The sequence below is a fragment of the Taudactylus pleione genome, unplaced genomic scaffold, assembly GCF_031769625.1.
Source record: "Taudactylus pleione unplaced genomic scaffold, aTauple2 ptg000690l, whole genome shotgun sequence".
In the NCBI taxonomy this organism is placed as follows: Eukaryota; Metazoa; Chordata; class Amphibia; order Anura; family Myobatrachidae; genus Taudactylus; species Taudactylus pleione.
The window spans coordinates 4,559,272-4,573,515 of NW_028285092.1; the positions used below are offsets into that span (position 1 = coordinate 4,559,272).

At 41.7% G+C, this 14,244-nt stretch overlaps 1 protein-coding gene across 2 annotated transcripts in view; it reads right to left on the reverse strand.

Annotated features, from left to right (window-relative positions):
* Positions 1–244: 244 nt before the first annotated feature.
* The window catches only part of LOC148477771 (uncharacterized), a 147,254-nt gene continuing 133,254 nt past the window's right edge, over positions 245–14,244 (reverse strand). Inside the window, exons 2-8 of one of the 2 annotated variants that reach the window (XM_088456236.1) lie at positions 5,221–5,404; positions 2,434–2,672; positions 1,994–2,193; positions 1,830–1,910; positions 1,581–1,718; positions 521–1,282; positions 245–408 (exon numbers count right to left, since the gene is read on the reverse strand). In XM_088456236.1, the coding sequence (XP_088312362.1) occupies positions 1,104–1,282; positions 1,581–1,718; positions 1,830–1,910; positions 1,994–2,193; positions 2,434–2,672; positions 5,221–5,388 (1,005 nt within the window). In that variant the 5' untranslated portion in view covers positions 5,389–5,404 and the 3' untranslated portion in view covers positions 245–408; positions 521–1,103. Of the gene's footprint in view, positions 409–520; positions 1,283–1,580; positions 1,719–1,784; positions 1,911–1,993; positions 2,194–2,433; positions 2,673–5,220; positions 5,405–14,244 lie in introns of both variants that reach the window. The other variant, XM_088456235.1, reaches the window with a different exon arrangement.

A 14,244-nucleotide genomic window follows, 5' to 3' on the forward strand; every position in this document is an offset into this window, starting at 1 on the left:
TGTCTACCACAAGTAAAGCACCTTAATACAACACTGTAGTTTGTGGCTGATTTTGCATACATCCCTTTAACGTTTGGAGGCACACAAGCCTCATACAAATGACCCATGTGCGCCTCAAAACAATATAAAAACTTGCAAAATCAACCACAGAATACAGTAACCTAATGTAATATACCAATACTTACAAAACACCCATAAATTACTTAAAAAAATCTATTGGAATAAATTGAAACAGAAACAGTAATGAAAAAAAAGAAGAATTTTATTTTTAAAAAAATTGTTAATGGAGCAATACGAAAAAATTTTTAGAGACGTTTAAAGATCATATTTATTAATTTTATTTCTAAACACTTTCTTGAACATGTTTTCTTTCTTGGGGGTCTGTTTTTTTTCTGAACAGCCAGTAATCTAAAAAAAACCACAAATATTATATCAGAAGATTAATTTTTAAAACATCATTTTACAAATAAACATCTGGACGAAAGACTAAAATATAATGAATATGTACATTAATACTCACCAATGTATAAATATTCTAAATGGGTGTTATCATGGAGTTCTCGCCAAATAACGTACTTGAAAGATGGTTCACTAAAAGGCTCCCGGGGAAAAAATAAAAAGGGAAAAAAAAATGTAATTATTTGTTTACAAAAATACACACAAACAATATTAACATACAATCATAGGATAAACATTTAAATTTAAAAAAATAAAAAAAGTGGGCTCAGAAAGCAAGTATATGACCATTTTGAAAATAAGTCAATATTTTGGGAGCTGTCATCATTTACCCACTTCACATACAATCCCATGTATGTATTCGAAATGCCCCAAACTCCCATTAATTATCCTGTTTTGAGGGGGGGGTATGGAAGGAAGTTACATGTTAAGTAAAATAATTACACATTAAAAAAAAAAGAAAGATACAACCTGATATTTGTTAGGAAATGTCATATCTTCATGAGGGTCCTTCATCCTCCTCTTCTGCTCTTCTGACAATTGCTCCTGGTGGGTCTGGCGTTGTTGGACAGCATGGTCGTGATGGCCGTGCCGGTGCTACCCGTTGGTAGAGATATGCTGGTGGATGAAACTGCTGGGCCTCCTGATCATGCCATGGCTGTTGCGTTGAATGGGCATAGGCTCGTGGAGCTCCATGAAACGTTGTTGTCCTGTGTGTTCCAAGGTACATCATCATGTTCTGTGTTATTTGCTGAAGAGATGTGGCGATCTTCCGGGGTTTCTTCCAATCCAGGTCCTCTTGTATTTTCTTCAGTAGTCGACTCTTCTAATTTTAACAAGGGTTACAATTAAACATAACTTGGGGTTGTAAGGGTATATAATAAAATACAGATAAACATTCAACACAAATCAGTATTAATAATATGATTTAAGATTAACTTTGCAGGATCCTCCAGGGAGACCATAAACCTTGAGCAGATCACACATTTTATTTATTAATTTTACATTTGCTCATGCAGACAAAAAAAAAAAGTCTAAAAAAAACCTTTTAATTTCCAAAGCTAAACAAACTACTCACTATTAGTAAGCAATCAACTTCTTTTTTGATAATGTTAAAATATTACCCTGAATCCTTGTGACACTTTGGGGTCTTTGCTCCACAGATTGTGTGATGGTGACATCTGTTCCTTCTTCTTCTGGACCTCTGATCCTGGCGGTCTTGTCTGCTGCGATGTGAGAAATCTTCTTTGATGGTTTTTGAGCTGTAGTTTAGTGTAAAAATTAACATTTTCATTTGAGAAAAAAAAACAAAAAACATTAGACATTACTTTTTTCAACTGTGGTCCCTCTGGGCACATCTGGAGCAATCATACTTGTCCTCCGAACTGTGGTTCCTGCTCCTGTGTCTTCTGTTGTACCTCCAGCGTTCACTTGTCTTCTTTGAGGTCTTGTCTCTATTTTTTTGGGAGTTTAAATAATCTTGTAAATACTATAAATGTATACTGAAAATCATTAAATAAATGAACAGAAAAATTACCATCCACACGAGGAGTAGCGCAGTCACAGCTATCTATTAAGCCTCCGACTCCAGAAACCATTATTGGATTCATCTGTTTCCGGATCTCTTCCTCCCATGGCAGCCAATGCATGGTGAGTTCTGGTCCACCGTTGGTTCCTCTCTGGTGCTGTCTCTGCTTCTTCATCTTCTCCTTTGTTTGGCGTTTGCAGTCTCCATATCTATAAATTAAAAGAACATTGGTTGTAAAACATTTTAGACCAAAAAATTTAACCTCAAAAAATTTTCCATGCATCATCCAAAAATTAATACTGTCAAAAAAAACATTTTACATTGGTAACAAATATATTACACATAATACATTAGAATCAGATAAAGACCAGTGATGTGTGTACATCACATTTTGTCCAATGCTACAATCGGACAATAAAATCTTTAAAAAAATTATGCTTTAAGTTTACCTCTTCTTGCACACGGCTCCATCACGTGTACGGCCAGATGTTGCTGTTACCCTGGAGGCAATCTCTTCCCAGATTGCCTTCTTCGCCCTTCCAGTGGTTCGCTGGGCTCGGTCGCCGAAGATCTTCGCGTAGTTTCGGTGCACGCCTTCAACGAGGGTGTTATTTTCCGCCTCACTGAATCGGATTTTTCTTCTTTTCACTGTTTTTTCTACAGTCTTCCTTGTCTCTTCTGCCCGGCGCTAAAACGAAAAATACAAGATTTTAATTGTGGTGATGTACATGTTCTCTAAAAAAAAATTACACAAGTAATTTTTTCTTAATAAAAAAACCATGCATTTAGTTTGTGACACCAGGAAAATTACGTTATCTGAAAACTGAGATTTCGGAAAGTATCCTTACAAACTAACATTACCGTACTTTCATAAAGCAGATTGTAATTAAAAAAAAAAAAAAAAAACAGACAAGGAAACTGTCACTTGCACCATCCAAACAGCAGGCGCACTACAGTCATTGGTGCCGCTAATTACCTAACGGGACATGCACACTCCATGCACTTTTGTAAGTGGCCATTGGGGAGTTGTTGGGACACATACTAATAGCTGGTATGTGGATTTCCACATACCACTAGCCTGTGGTGCTCGGAAATGGGGCTACCCTTTTTTGGGTAGTCTCCCATTTCCCCAAGATCACCGGCTTGCTGTGACCAACTTGGGGTGTCAAGTTTTGCACCTAGACCCCTGGTGATTGGGTCTCCGGCCTGTGTCAGTACACGGCGGTACGTTTGGGTCTGGTGCTAGTCTTTAATATAGGGGGGGACCCAACCTCTTCTTTGCCCCCTATATTTAAAACCCGCACTAGTCCCTGCAGCCTTGTGGTGCTTTCTTAAAAAACGGTCAAACACTACACATTGTGTTGCCCATTTTTTAAGAAACCACCACCGGCTGCCAAGCCTGTGGGGTTTTTTTTTTGTTGGGGGGGGGGGCGGCATAATGTCACTTTTCTTTTATTATAAATTATTTTTCAACAAATAACCCTACGGGGATAAGCGTAGGGTTATTCAATATGAAATGTAAACTTTGTTGTTGAATTTTACGTTTCATATTGTAGCTTTTTCCTAGGTTAAAAAAAAAATCGGCCGCGCCACCGCTTATCCCCGTATTCAATATGAAACCTACAAAAACGGGAGCCTGCGAAGTGGGATTTCCATTCAATTATGATATTTTCATTTAAAAAATTGTACCACCAACCCTAAAGCTGTAAAAACATGGGGGATCACTATGGATACCCCCGTTTTTAGCTTGCAAATGAAAGTCGGGGATTTAAAAAGCTGTAGCAGGTGTTTTGATTCCCAACATTGAAAAAGTGATGCAGAAGAGCACTTAGGATATTTTTTTTCGTTTTTTTTAAAGTGCTCCCATCAAATTTGGGGTACCAGAAAATGGATACTAGCATATTTTTATGTCCCTAAGGTACTTTTTAAAAAAATCCTGCAACTGTAGACCTGCCGCTATTAATCTATTCTAGAATACACCTGCTGCATATTTACAGAATAGCCCTGAACCCATTTTCCTATTTTGAAACAGCTTTTTCCTTGTTATTTTTTTTTAACCCAAAGTTGAAAACAATTTTTGGGGTGTCCCTATTTTTTGATTTTTAAATTTTTTTTGACACAGTTCTTTTTAAAATGTCATTTCCCAGGGGTGCAGGCTATTTTTTTAAAGCCTGCACCCCTAAACCCCAAATCGGCACTTTTTTTCCCCAAATATTCAGTGGTGAAAAGTTATCCCCGTTTTTTTTCAAAGACTTTTAGAACCTGTGAAAAGTGCCAAATAGAAAATAGTGTAAAAGTCAAACCTGCGATAATGACGCCATAGGTGCGATATTACCGGAAAAAAAGGAGTTATGGCTCCATATTGAATTAACCACTGAGCAACAACTCCGTTTTTGCGTTAACGCACCTATGACGTCATATTGGCAGGTTTTAGTTTTACACTGTATTCAATTTCATCGACTTTTTGCAGATTCAAAAAAAGTCTAGCAATAAAAAGGAGATAACTTGTCACCACTGATTAGTTGGGGAAAATAGTGCAGAATTGGGGATTAGGGGTGCAGGTTTAAAACAAATAGTCTGCGCTCCTGGGAATGACATTTTAAAAAGAACTGTGTCAAAAAAAATGGGACACCCCAAAAAAAATTTTACAACATTGAGGTAAAACAAAAAAACTGTTTCAAAATAGGGAAATAGGTTCAGGGCTATTCTGCAAGTATGCAGCAGGTGTATTGTAGAATAGGTTATTTGCGCAAGGTGCATAGATGCAAAATTTTTAATAAAGTACTTTAGGGACATAAAAATATGCTACTACCCATTTTCATGTACCCCAAATTTGATGGGAGCACTTACAAAAAGGGAAAAATAAAAACAAAGTGCTCTTCTGCAACACTTCATCAATGTCGGGGGAAAAAAAAACCTGCTGTGGTTATTTAAATCCCCAACTTTCATTTGCAGGCTAAAACGGGGGTACCCATAGTGATCCCCCATGTTATTACAACTTTAGGGGGGCCTACCATTTTGACAAGGAAAAAATTTAAATTTTTCACACATATCCCAATACGCACCTTCCCCTTTTCCTAGATTTGAAATCTGAATACTGGTATACAGCGGGCGCGCGCCCGTTACTTTATCCCAGAAAAAAATCCAAAATGGAACGTAAACTTCGACAGCCAAGTTTATGTTTCATATTGAATACCCATTGAATACCCCTACATGTGTGAAAAAAGAAAAATTACCTCCGAAGGCTGATCTCCACGGTCCTGTGATGTCGTCGTCCCCACCGTACCACTCTCCCTCTGTCTTGACCCATCTTCCTGTGACGCCTGCCACTCGTCACCGGTGTCCGGAGTCTGTTCAGAGGATGAGGACGAGAGGGGTACTCGGCCTCTCTTCTCCCTTGACATTTCTTCTTTTCGGTACCTGAAATGACAAACAATTATTAATATTTTTATAGTGGTCAAGGATATTATATGCAAATACATTTGTAACTGTTGCTCTTAGCCTAACGCATAAAAAACAATTTAAAAAAAAACTATAAGGGTGTACACCGAAATTTGTCAAATTATAAGTCAGTGAGCTATGGACACAAATGTAAGACATTAAAATAAAGAGGCTGAAAATAAAAATACACCCCTCCATTTTTTCAAATGGTATCAAATGTTATCATGTACAGTTAAGCTAGGCAAATTTATTTGTTGTGGTAAATGCGGCCCTGCCATTCATGTACTTACTGCGGTTTGTAACCGTCAGGGCTGTAGCTAGGCTAGTGCGGCCGGTGCCATTGCAAAGGGCACCACAGGTAAGGGGGTGTTGTTTGGGCCTGTGAAATTTCTGATTATTATCATTCTACCTTATAGCTTCCACTTATTTAATCTTCTGCATCTCCTGGCCTCCCATATCTCTTCCCTGACCCTTCCCCATAAGGCCATTCTCCATTTGTACTTTGTGCATTATGTCCCTTTAAAAATTGTGGGGTGCACCAATGATTTTTCATGCAACAGGGCACCAGAAAGTTATGGTACATACCACGTTAAACACAGCCATACCTCTACATTTTGGTAGCCTGTGTCAGATAAAAACAGACGCACCCCACAATTTTAAAATGGACTTAATGCACAAAGTACAAAGGAGAATGGCCTCATGGGGAAGGGTCAGGGAAGACATATAGGAGGCCAGGAGATGCAGAAGATTAAATAAGTGGAAGCTATAAGAGAGAATGATAATAATCAGAAATTTCACAGGCCCAAACAGCACCCCCTTACCTGTGGTGTCCTGTGCGATGGCACCGGCCGCTCTAGCCTAGCTACAGCCCTGACGGTAACAAACCGCAGTAAGTACATGAATGGCAGGCCACATTTACAACCACTAAAAAAAATATTAGCCTAACTTAACTCTACATTATAACATTTAATACCATTTAAAAAAAATAAATAAATTTACAAAGCTTTATAAACATTTTAAATACTGAAAGTGTACATATGTTTGGACGGAAAAGGGCATTATACATGTACATCACTGCATGAGTGCATGAGCCAGGTGACAGTTTGGTATTGCAGTGCATGGGCTTACAGGGGACAAGGCACTATACGCTTAATAATATGGCTTGAGTACATGGATCAAAGTTGACGTAAGTGTGCATGTGCTTAAAAGTGACTAGGGCACTTCTGTTCAATATAAAATATTACAGTCAATGGGTCAGGATGGACTTAAAGGCAAGATGTTAGTATTTATTAACGTTTATTAAAACAGTGCCAGGGTCAGGGTGCTGTTAGTGTGCATGGCTTTACATTACAAAACACTTATGGCCCTCCAGCTACTGTAGAACTACACATCACAGCATTCCCTGCAAATATTTTTAACATAACACCATGCTAACATTATAGCAGGACATCCTGGGATCTGGAGTCCTACAAAAACTGGAGGGCCATAGGTTAAAGATCCCTGCCATCTAGCATGTGGGAAGAGGGAGGGGGGGTGCTGGCTGGAGGGTGGGGGGGGGAGAGAATAGGGGGCAATTTTCTAAAACTGAAAAAAATATTAAAAAAGGGGCAAGGTGTGGCTAAGGTATGCACTATAGGGTATAGGGACAGATTGCACTTACCTAAAACAAATAGAAATATGACAGATCTCTTCCTCCACGGGCTGACTCCTCTGCTCCCAGTCACTGTATTCTCTCCTCTGGGTCCTGGATTGCTGGTCACTGCTGCTGCTGTCTCTCTTGCCAACTTTGTTCACCAACAGGTGCCTTTGTCAGCAAGCCAAATTGATCAGGGACACTGCACTCTCCACACTGCAGGCTGATCAAAATGATGGCTGACCAACAACCAATCAGAGCCTTATGTAGTCCCTGTGGAAAAGGGTGCCAGGCCAGCCCTCAGTTACCCACCCCCTTGCAAATCCTGCCTGACGTACAAGTCCCCGTCGAAAAGTCTCCACCTCCCGATTCGCGGCATTGGCTAGTTTCCGCATCTTTGGGCATTTTGACTTTTTCAAATTGAATACGGGGATAAGCGACGGTGCGCGCGTAGCTTTAACGCAATTTAAAACTGCGATGTGCGGCGTTAACTTCACCCATCAAAACGGCGAAGTTTACGATTTTATATTGAATATGGCTGTGAGTCTCTTGTCATGCTTCACTCACTGTACCAGTTACTTAACAAGAGGTTTTAAAGATAATTCAGACTCTAGCCAGGGGCTCCGATAGGGGGGGGAGTGGGTACAGATTACCTGGGCCCATATTCTGATGATGCCAAACCTGGGTAAAGGTCCTACATTAGTACAGTCATATCGACCAATATCTTTATTGAATAAGGATCGTAAGATTATATCCAAGATTGTGGCAAAGAGGCTACAAGTTCTACATCCCAAATGACTACATCCCTCAGAAATGGACTGTTGGCCTGATTCAGACCCACTCGTGAGCGCTATGCACTTGCAAGTGGGTCGATGGTGGCCCAGTGCGCATGCGCACGACGGAGCCGGCTCCATTGTGCTCATGCGCGAGACCCGGATAGTGACGGGCAATCCGTCGCTCTGGGTCTTGTACCAAAGGGGGCGTGCTGACGATGTTGAGTGACAGCACGCCCCCTTTGGTGGGTGGGCCAGGGGCGCGGCTGCCCAGATGGAGGCGTTCCCATGGGAACGCCTTCCGTCTGGGGCCAGCTCCACTGACATCACAAGTGATGTTAGTGGGTGTGCTTTCGGCTCTGTTAGGGTCTCATCGCAAGCCCAATGGTCACGATGGTCTTGACCATCGTGACCATCATCCTGGCCACTCGCATTAGCTGTGGGTGGTAACCCACAGCAATGCGAGTGGCCAGGAGGCCGCTCCATAAAAAAAAAGACGCTCTGATTCAGAGCGAGCGCTCTGAATCAGCTATGCGAGCGGCCAGGAGGCCGCTCTGAAAAACAAGAAGGATGGCCCTGACTCAGAGCGAGCGCTCTGTCAGAGCATCTGGCTCTGAATCAGGGCCTGTGTTTGTAAGGGTTGTACAAAATATGTGTCCATCCAGGGCAGGGGTAGCTGTGTCCATCAGGGGTTGCTGTATCCATTCAGAGGCAGTGGTTGCTGTGTCCATCCAGGGGCTGCTATGTCTATCCAGGGGCAGTGGCTGATGTGTCCATCTAGGGGCTTCTGTGTCCATCCAGGTCAGGGGCTTCTGATTCCATCCAGGGGTTTCTGTGTCTATAAAGGGGCAAGGGCTGCTGTGTCCATCCAGGAGCTTCTGTGCCCATGCAGGGGTTGTTGTGTCATCCAGGTTCAGGGGCTGCTGTGTCTATCCAGGGACAGTGGCTGTTGTGTCTATCCAGGGGCTGTTATGTCCATCCAGGTCAGGGGCTTCTGTGTCAATCTAGGACAGAGGTTTCTGTGTCCATCCAGGGGCTGCTGTGTCCATCCAAGGGCTGCTGTGTCCATTCAGTGGTGCTCTGTCCATCTATGGGTGTCCAGTGTAAAAAAAATGAAAGCTTATAATATAATTTAAAATATAATAAAAATATAAAAAAAATATATTTTTGTGCTGTATCCCAGTGTACTATATTGTTATTTTTTTTACTGTGATGCTGCCAGTCAGACCGCAGTGTAATATTCATACACGTATTGTGACACTAGAAGTTGTAGCCAGTGTAATATTCATACATGTATTGTGACACTGTAAGTGGAGCCGTAGTGTAGTATACACGTATTGTGAGACTGTAAGTGGTAGGGCAGTGTATTCAAAAAAATACTGTGATGCTGTAAGTGGTAGCACAGTGTTTTATTCATAAAAAATATTGTGACACTAAGTGGAAACAGTGTAATAATCAACACATACTGTATTGTGACACTGTATATCAGTGATTGGAAACCTCAGGCCCGGGGGCCGTATAATGCCCCCGGAATCATTTTGTATGGTCCTCTGAGCCTTTTTCAGCTAGCTTCATATGGCTAAAGGGTGCCTAGAATGGCATCCTGCAGCCAGAATCTATGCAGCAATGCCGCATGGAGCATCCTTAGGATGGTCACATTACTGCCCTTACAGCTCCCCAGAGCATCCTCAGGATGTTTCAGGCATTGCTGTAATCACTGGTGAATGTGGCCCCGCTCCATGTGATGTCACATGGAGGGTCGTGGCCTGCACCTGGCCCGCATATAATATATATATCAAATGGCCCTTGGCAGAAAAAAGGTTCCCCACCTCTGCTGTATATGGTAGCGCAGTGTTTTAGTCATATAAAATATTGTGACACTGTAAGTGGAAACACAGTGTAATATTCAACACGTATTGTGACACTATATGTCAAAATGTAGTGTAATATACATGTATTGTGACACTATAAGTGGAAAGGCAGTGTAATATTCATACATGCATTGTGACACTATAAGTCATAGCACAGTGTAATATCCATACATGTATTAGACACTGTAAGTGGAACCGCACTGTAATATACACATATTGCAACACTGTAAGTAGAAACGCAGTGTATTATTATTATTATTATTATAATACTTTATTTATATGGCGCCACAAGTGTTCCACAGCGCCTTACATAGTAAATAGAACTAATAGGTGAACAAGAAACAAGTAACTTACAGTACATTACAGTGCAGGACAAGGACACGACTCATATACATTGCTGAAATAGTGATTAAAGCACTCACAATAAGCTGCCAGGAGTATGCAGTCCCGTGTTAGGTCCTGTTTTAGGTGGGGAGTAGAGAGTAGAAGAAAATGTAAAAAGAAGCACATGAGGGAAGAGGACCCTGCTCATGAGAGCTTACATTCTAAGGGGAGGGGCAGACAGACAGGCGTGACACAGAAGGGGAAGATAGGAAGGAAAGAGCATGAGGTGGGTTAGGATGAGTGCTGAAAGGCCTTGATGAAGTAGTGGGTCTTGAGAGCCCGTTTGAAAATTTGTAGAGAGGTGGAGAGTCTGATAGTGAGAGGGAGAGCATTCCAAAGGTAGAGAGCATCACGGGCAAAATCTCGGATGCGGGAGTGTGAGGAAGTAATCAGTTGGCAAGAGAGGCAGCATGTATTAGTTGAGCGAAGTGGACGGGCGGGAGTGTGAAGGGAGAGATGGTCAGAAATGTATGCGGGAGAGGATTTGGTGAGGGCTTTGTAGGCGAATGTAAGAACCTTGAATTGGCATCTGAAGGGGAAGGGGAGCCAGTATAGGGCTTAAAGGAGAGGGGAAGCAGATGTAGAACGTCTGGAGAGGAAGATGAGCCGAGCAGCAGCATTGAGAACCGATTGTAGTGGAGAGAGGTGAGAGACTGGGAGGCCAGCTAGGAGAAGGTTACAGTAGTCCAATCTGGATATGACCAGTGAGTGGATGAGGGTTTTAGTGGCATCCAGGGTGAGGAAGGGTCTAATCCTGGAGATATTTTTTAGGTGAAAACTGCCGGACTGCGTGAGGTGGTGAATGTGCGGTTTAAAGCAGAGGGAGGACTCTAGGATAACTCCAAGACAGTGCACTTTGGGGCTAGAGGAGATAGTTGTGCCATCAATAGATAATGAAATTGTGGGAAGTGATGTAGTGAGAGAGGGTGGGAAGATGATCAGCTCAGTCTTAGACATGTTAAGTCTAAGAAAGCGCTGGGATATCCACGAAGATACAGCAGAGAGACAGTTACGGGTAAGGAGCGAGGGGCAGAGCTCAGGGGTGGAAAGGTAAATTTGAATACCATCAGCATAGAAATGATATTGAAGGTCAAAAGAGTTAATGAGTTTTTCTAAAGAGGATGTATATAGGGAGAAAAGGAAAGGTCCAAGAACAGAACCTTGGGGAACTCCTACTGTTAGTGGAAGTGGGGGGGAAGAGGAGTCATGAGAGGACACAGTGAAGGAATGATCAGAGAGGTAGGAGGAAAGCCAGGAGAGGGCAGTGCCATGTAAACCGAGAGAGAGGAGAGGTGTAATATTCATACACTTATTGTGACACTATAAGTCGTAGCACAGTGTAATATTCATACACATATTGTGACTGTAAGTGGAAACGCAGTGTAATATTCAACACGTATTGTGACACTGTAAGTGGTAGTGCAGTGTATTCATAAAAAATATTGTGACACTAAGTGGTAGTGCAGTGTATTATTCATATAAAATATTACTTTTAAAGTATGTACATTTATATTACCATTTTTAGACTAATTACTAATCAATCAAACCACACAGACAGAGATACTCTCAGAGGGACACAGAGGGCAGAAGACTTTCTCTCACAAGGCTGCAAAGATGCAACTTCAATCAACAGGAGGCCTGGAAATTTATCCTCTCAATCTATGCTAAGTATCAAACTATATAGAAGCATTCTAATGGATAGAAAATGGTTTAATGTCATAGCATAGTAAATATGTGAAATTTGGCTTACTTGAACATAGAGAAATAATGTAGTAGTCTGAACAGTTTTTAACTAATATGTGTGTCCGTAGTGATTTGTGTTAACATGCAGTAGATGTATAATAGATGCTATAGTGTGATTTAGGATGTTTTTGCTTTTGTAGTTGTAAAGATAGTAATGTTTGTGGGCAGCATGCATGAAATTGATTTGTAATGGAGTTTTTGGACTATTCTGTGAAACAGCACTGTGATAGTGAATAAACAGCAAGATATGTTGTTTATTGTGAAGTTCTGTAGTTGTCAATTATATTGTAATAGGCTCATAAGTACTATACACCAGGGTGGCCTACCTTTAATATTCTCTTCCCGGGAGAAGCCCGGGTAAGAGAAGCAGCAGGGGTCCGATGGGGGCGGGGCTTGATGATTCGCGTCATTAAGCCCCGCCCCCTCACGGTAAAATTGCCGCAATTGGTCACAATTTACATAGGGGGCGGGGCCAAATGCTGTGATTCATGCAGAATCACAGCTTAAGCCCCGCCCCCTTCACAGAGACCCGCGATTGCGGCGGGTATTCTCCTAATTCTGCCCACTTCACTAGGAAGGGGGTTACCCGAAAAATCGGGAGCCTCCCGCGAAAACCGGGAGGGTAGGCATGTATGCTATACACTGATAGTTTATGCCTTCTGAAATATTATATAATGTAATCTGGTTGAAATATTGTAGTCTGTAGAATGTGTATATTTCAGTTTATTATCAGGTAGTAAATATAGTTTGTTGAAAGAAAATGGTGACTGCCATGTTTCCATAAGGGGTTGTGAATTACTAGTCACATTATGATAATATTGTAAAGTTTGTATAATGTGATATACTATCAGGCTTGCCTACCCTCCTGATTTGGCCATGAGCCTCCCGAATATCGGGTGCCGCTCCTGCCCCCCGGAAAGGCAGGAAAGCCTCCTGGTGGCCGCCGACCCTCCTGACCCCACGCAGAGTAAATATAGAAATTCCCGCTGCTAGGGGTGACAACATGTGGCTTGAACGAAGGATCCATATTATCTCCCATCCCCCTTACATTTCTCTGCATATATCTATCTATATATATATATATATATATACACACACATCCCCCTTAAGTGATTTAGATGAATGTGGCCCAATAGTCATTAAATAAATATAGTATTTGTGGTATTGAAAAAGGCCTTGAAAAAGAGACTCCGTCTCGAAATGCGTTGGCTGAGAAGGGGACATTCTCATCTGGACCACTGCAACTGTGTATATACCAGAGGTAGGTGCGGAGGGTTGTGTAATTTTTCCATCTATTCACTATTGTTGGGGATCCGGACCCCCACCACCTCCACACCCACTATACCTCAGTTGCCCACAGTGCAGTTTTCCATTTCCTCTGTATATTATAATATTTGTTTGCCTCAAGTATTGTTATATTAAATTACATTTTTATGGAAAAAGAGAAATATCTACTGTCAGTTATGGAGGATTGAAAAAGATACCTTTACATGCATATAACCATTTGGAGTCCTGTGAGTACTGGTACGCTCCTTCATTTCCATGTAGCATCAAAGATACCTTTATATGTTGTGCACCACCTGATAGGACTGTAAGTTCTAGGTGTGTTTTCACACTTCACGTTGTACTAAAGATACCATGATAGGAGTATCCCCATCTCTTTGAATAGTGAGTCGGGGTATGCCTATATTTTCTCCATTCAAAACTCGGAAAAATTGTATATCACCAAATTTATTTCACATCTCACACTGACGTCATATATAATCCCTTTTCCCAATGTTCCTGGGACCTTGGGTAAAGATAAAGAAAGAACACTAGGATTGACGTTTAATACTGCATCTTAACGGATAAGTATTTTTTCTCCATTTGTTTCAATAAGCACTAAACACTAGCAGCGCCAATTTTCACTAAATGTTTATACTCCCATTAGTAGTGCCCACTGTAGTAATGCCCTCTGTATAAATGCCCCCAGTAGTAATACCCCTATAGTTGTGCCCGAAATAGTAATGCCCCCCAGTAGTAATTGGGCATGTGCCCAATAGTAATGCCCTAGTAGTAATGCCCCCTGTAAAAATTCCTCAGTAGTAATACCCATGTAGTTGTGCCCCCAATATTAATGCCCCCAGTAGTCATTCCCCCTTTAGTAGAGCCCTCTGTAGAAATGCCCCCAGTAGTAATGCCCCTCTATTAGTGCCCCCAATACTAATGCTCCCTCTCTAGTAGAGCCCCCAATAGTAATGCCCCCTGATTAATGCCCCCAGTAGTAATGCCTCCCCATCTGAGTAATGCCTCCCCCCGAGTAATGCCCCCTGTAGTAATTCCCCCCTCAGTAATGCCCCCAGTAGTAATGCCCCCCACCAGTAATGCCCCCAGTAGTAATGCCTCCCCCCTCCCCGAGTAATGCCCCAGTAGTAA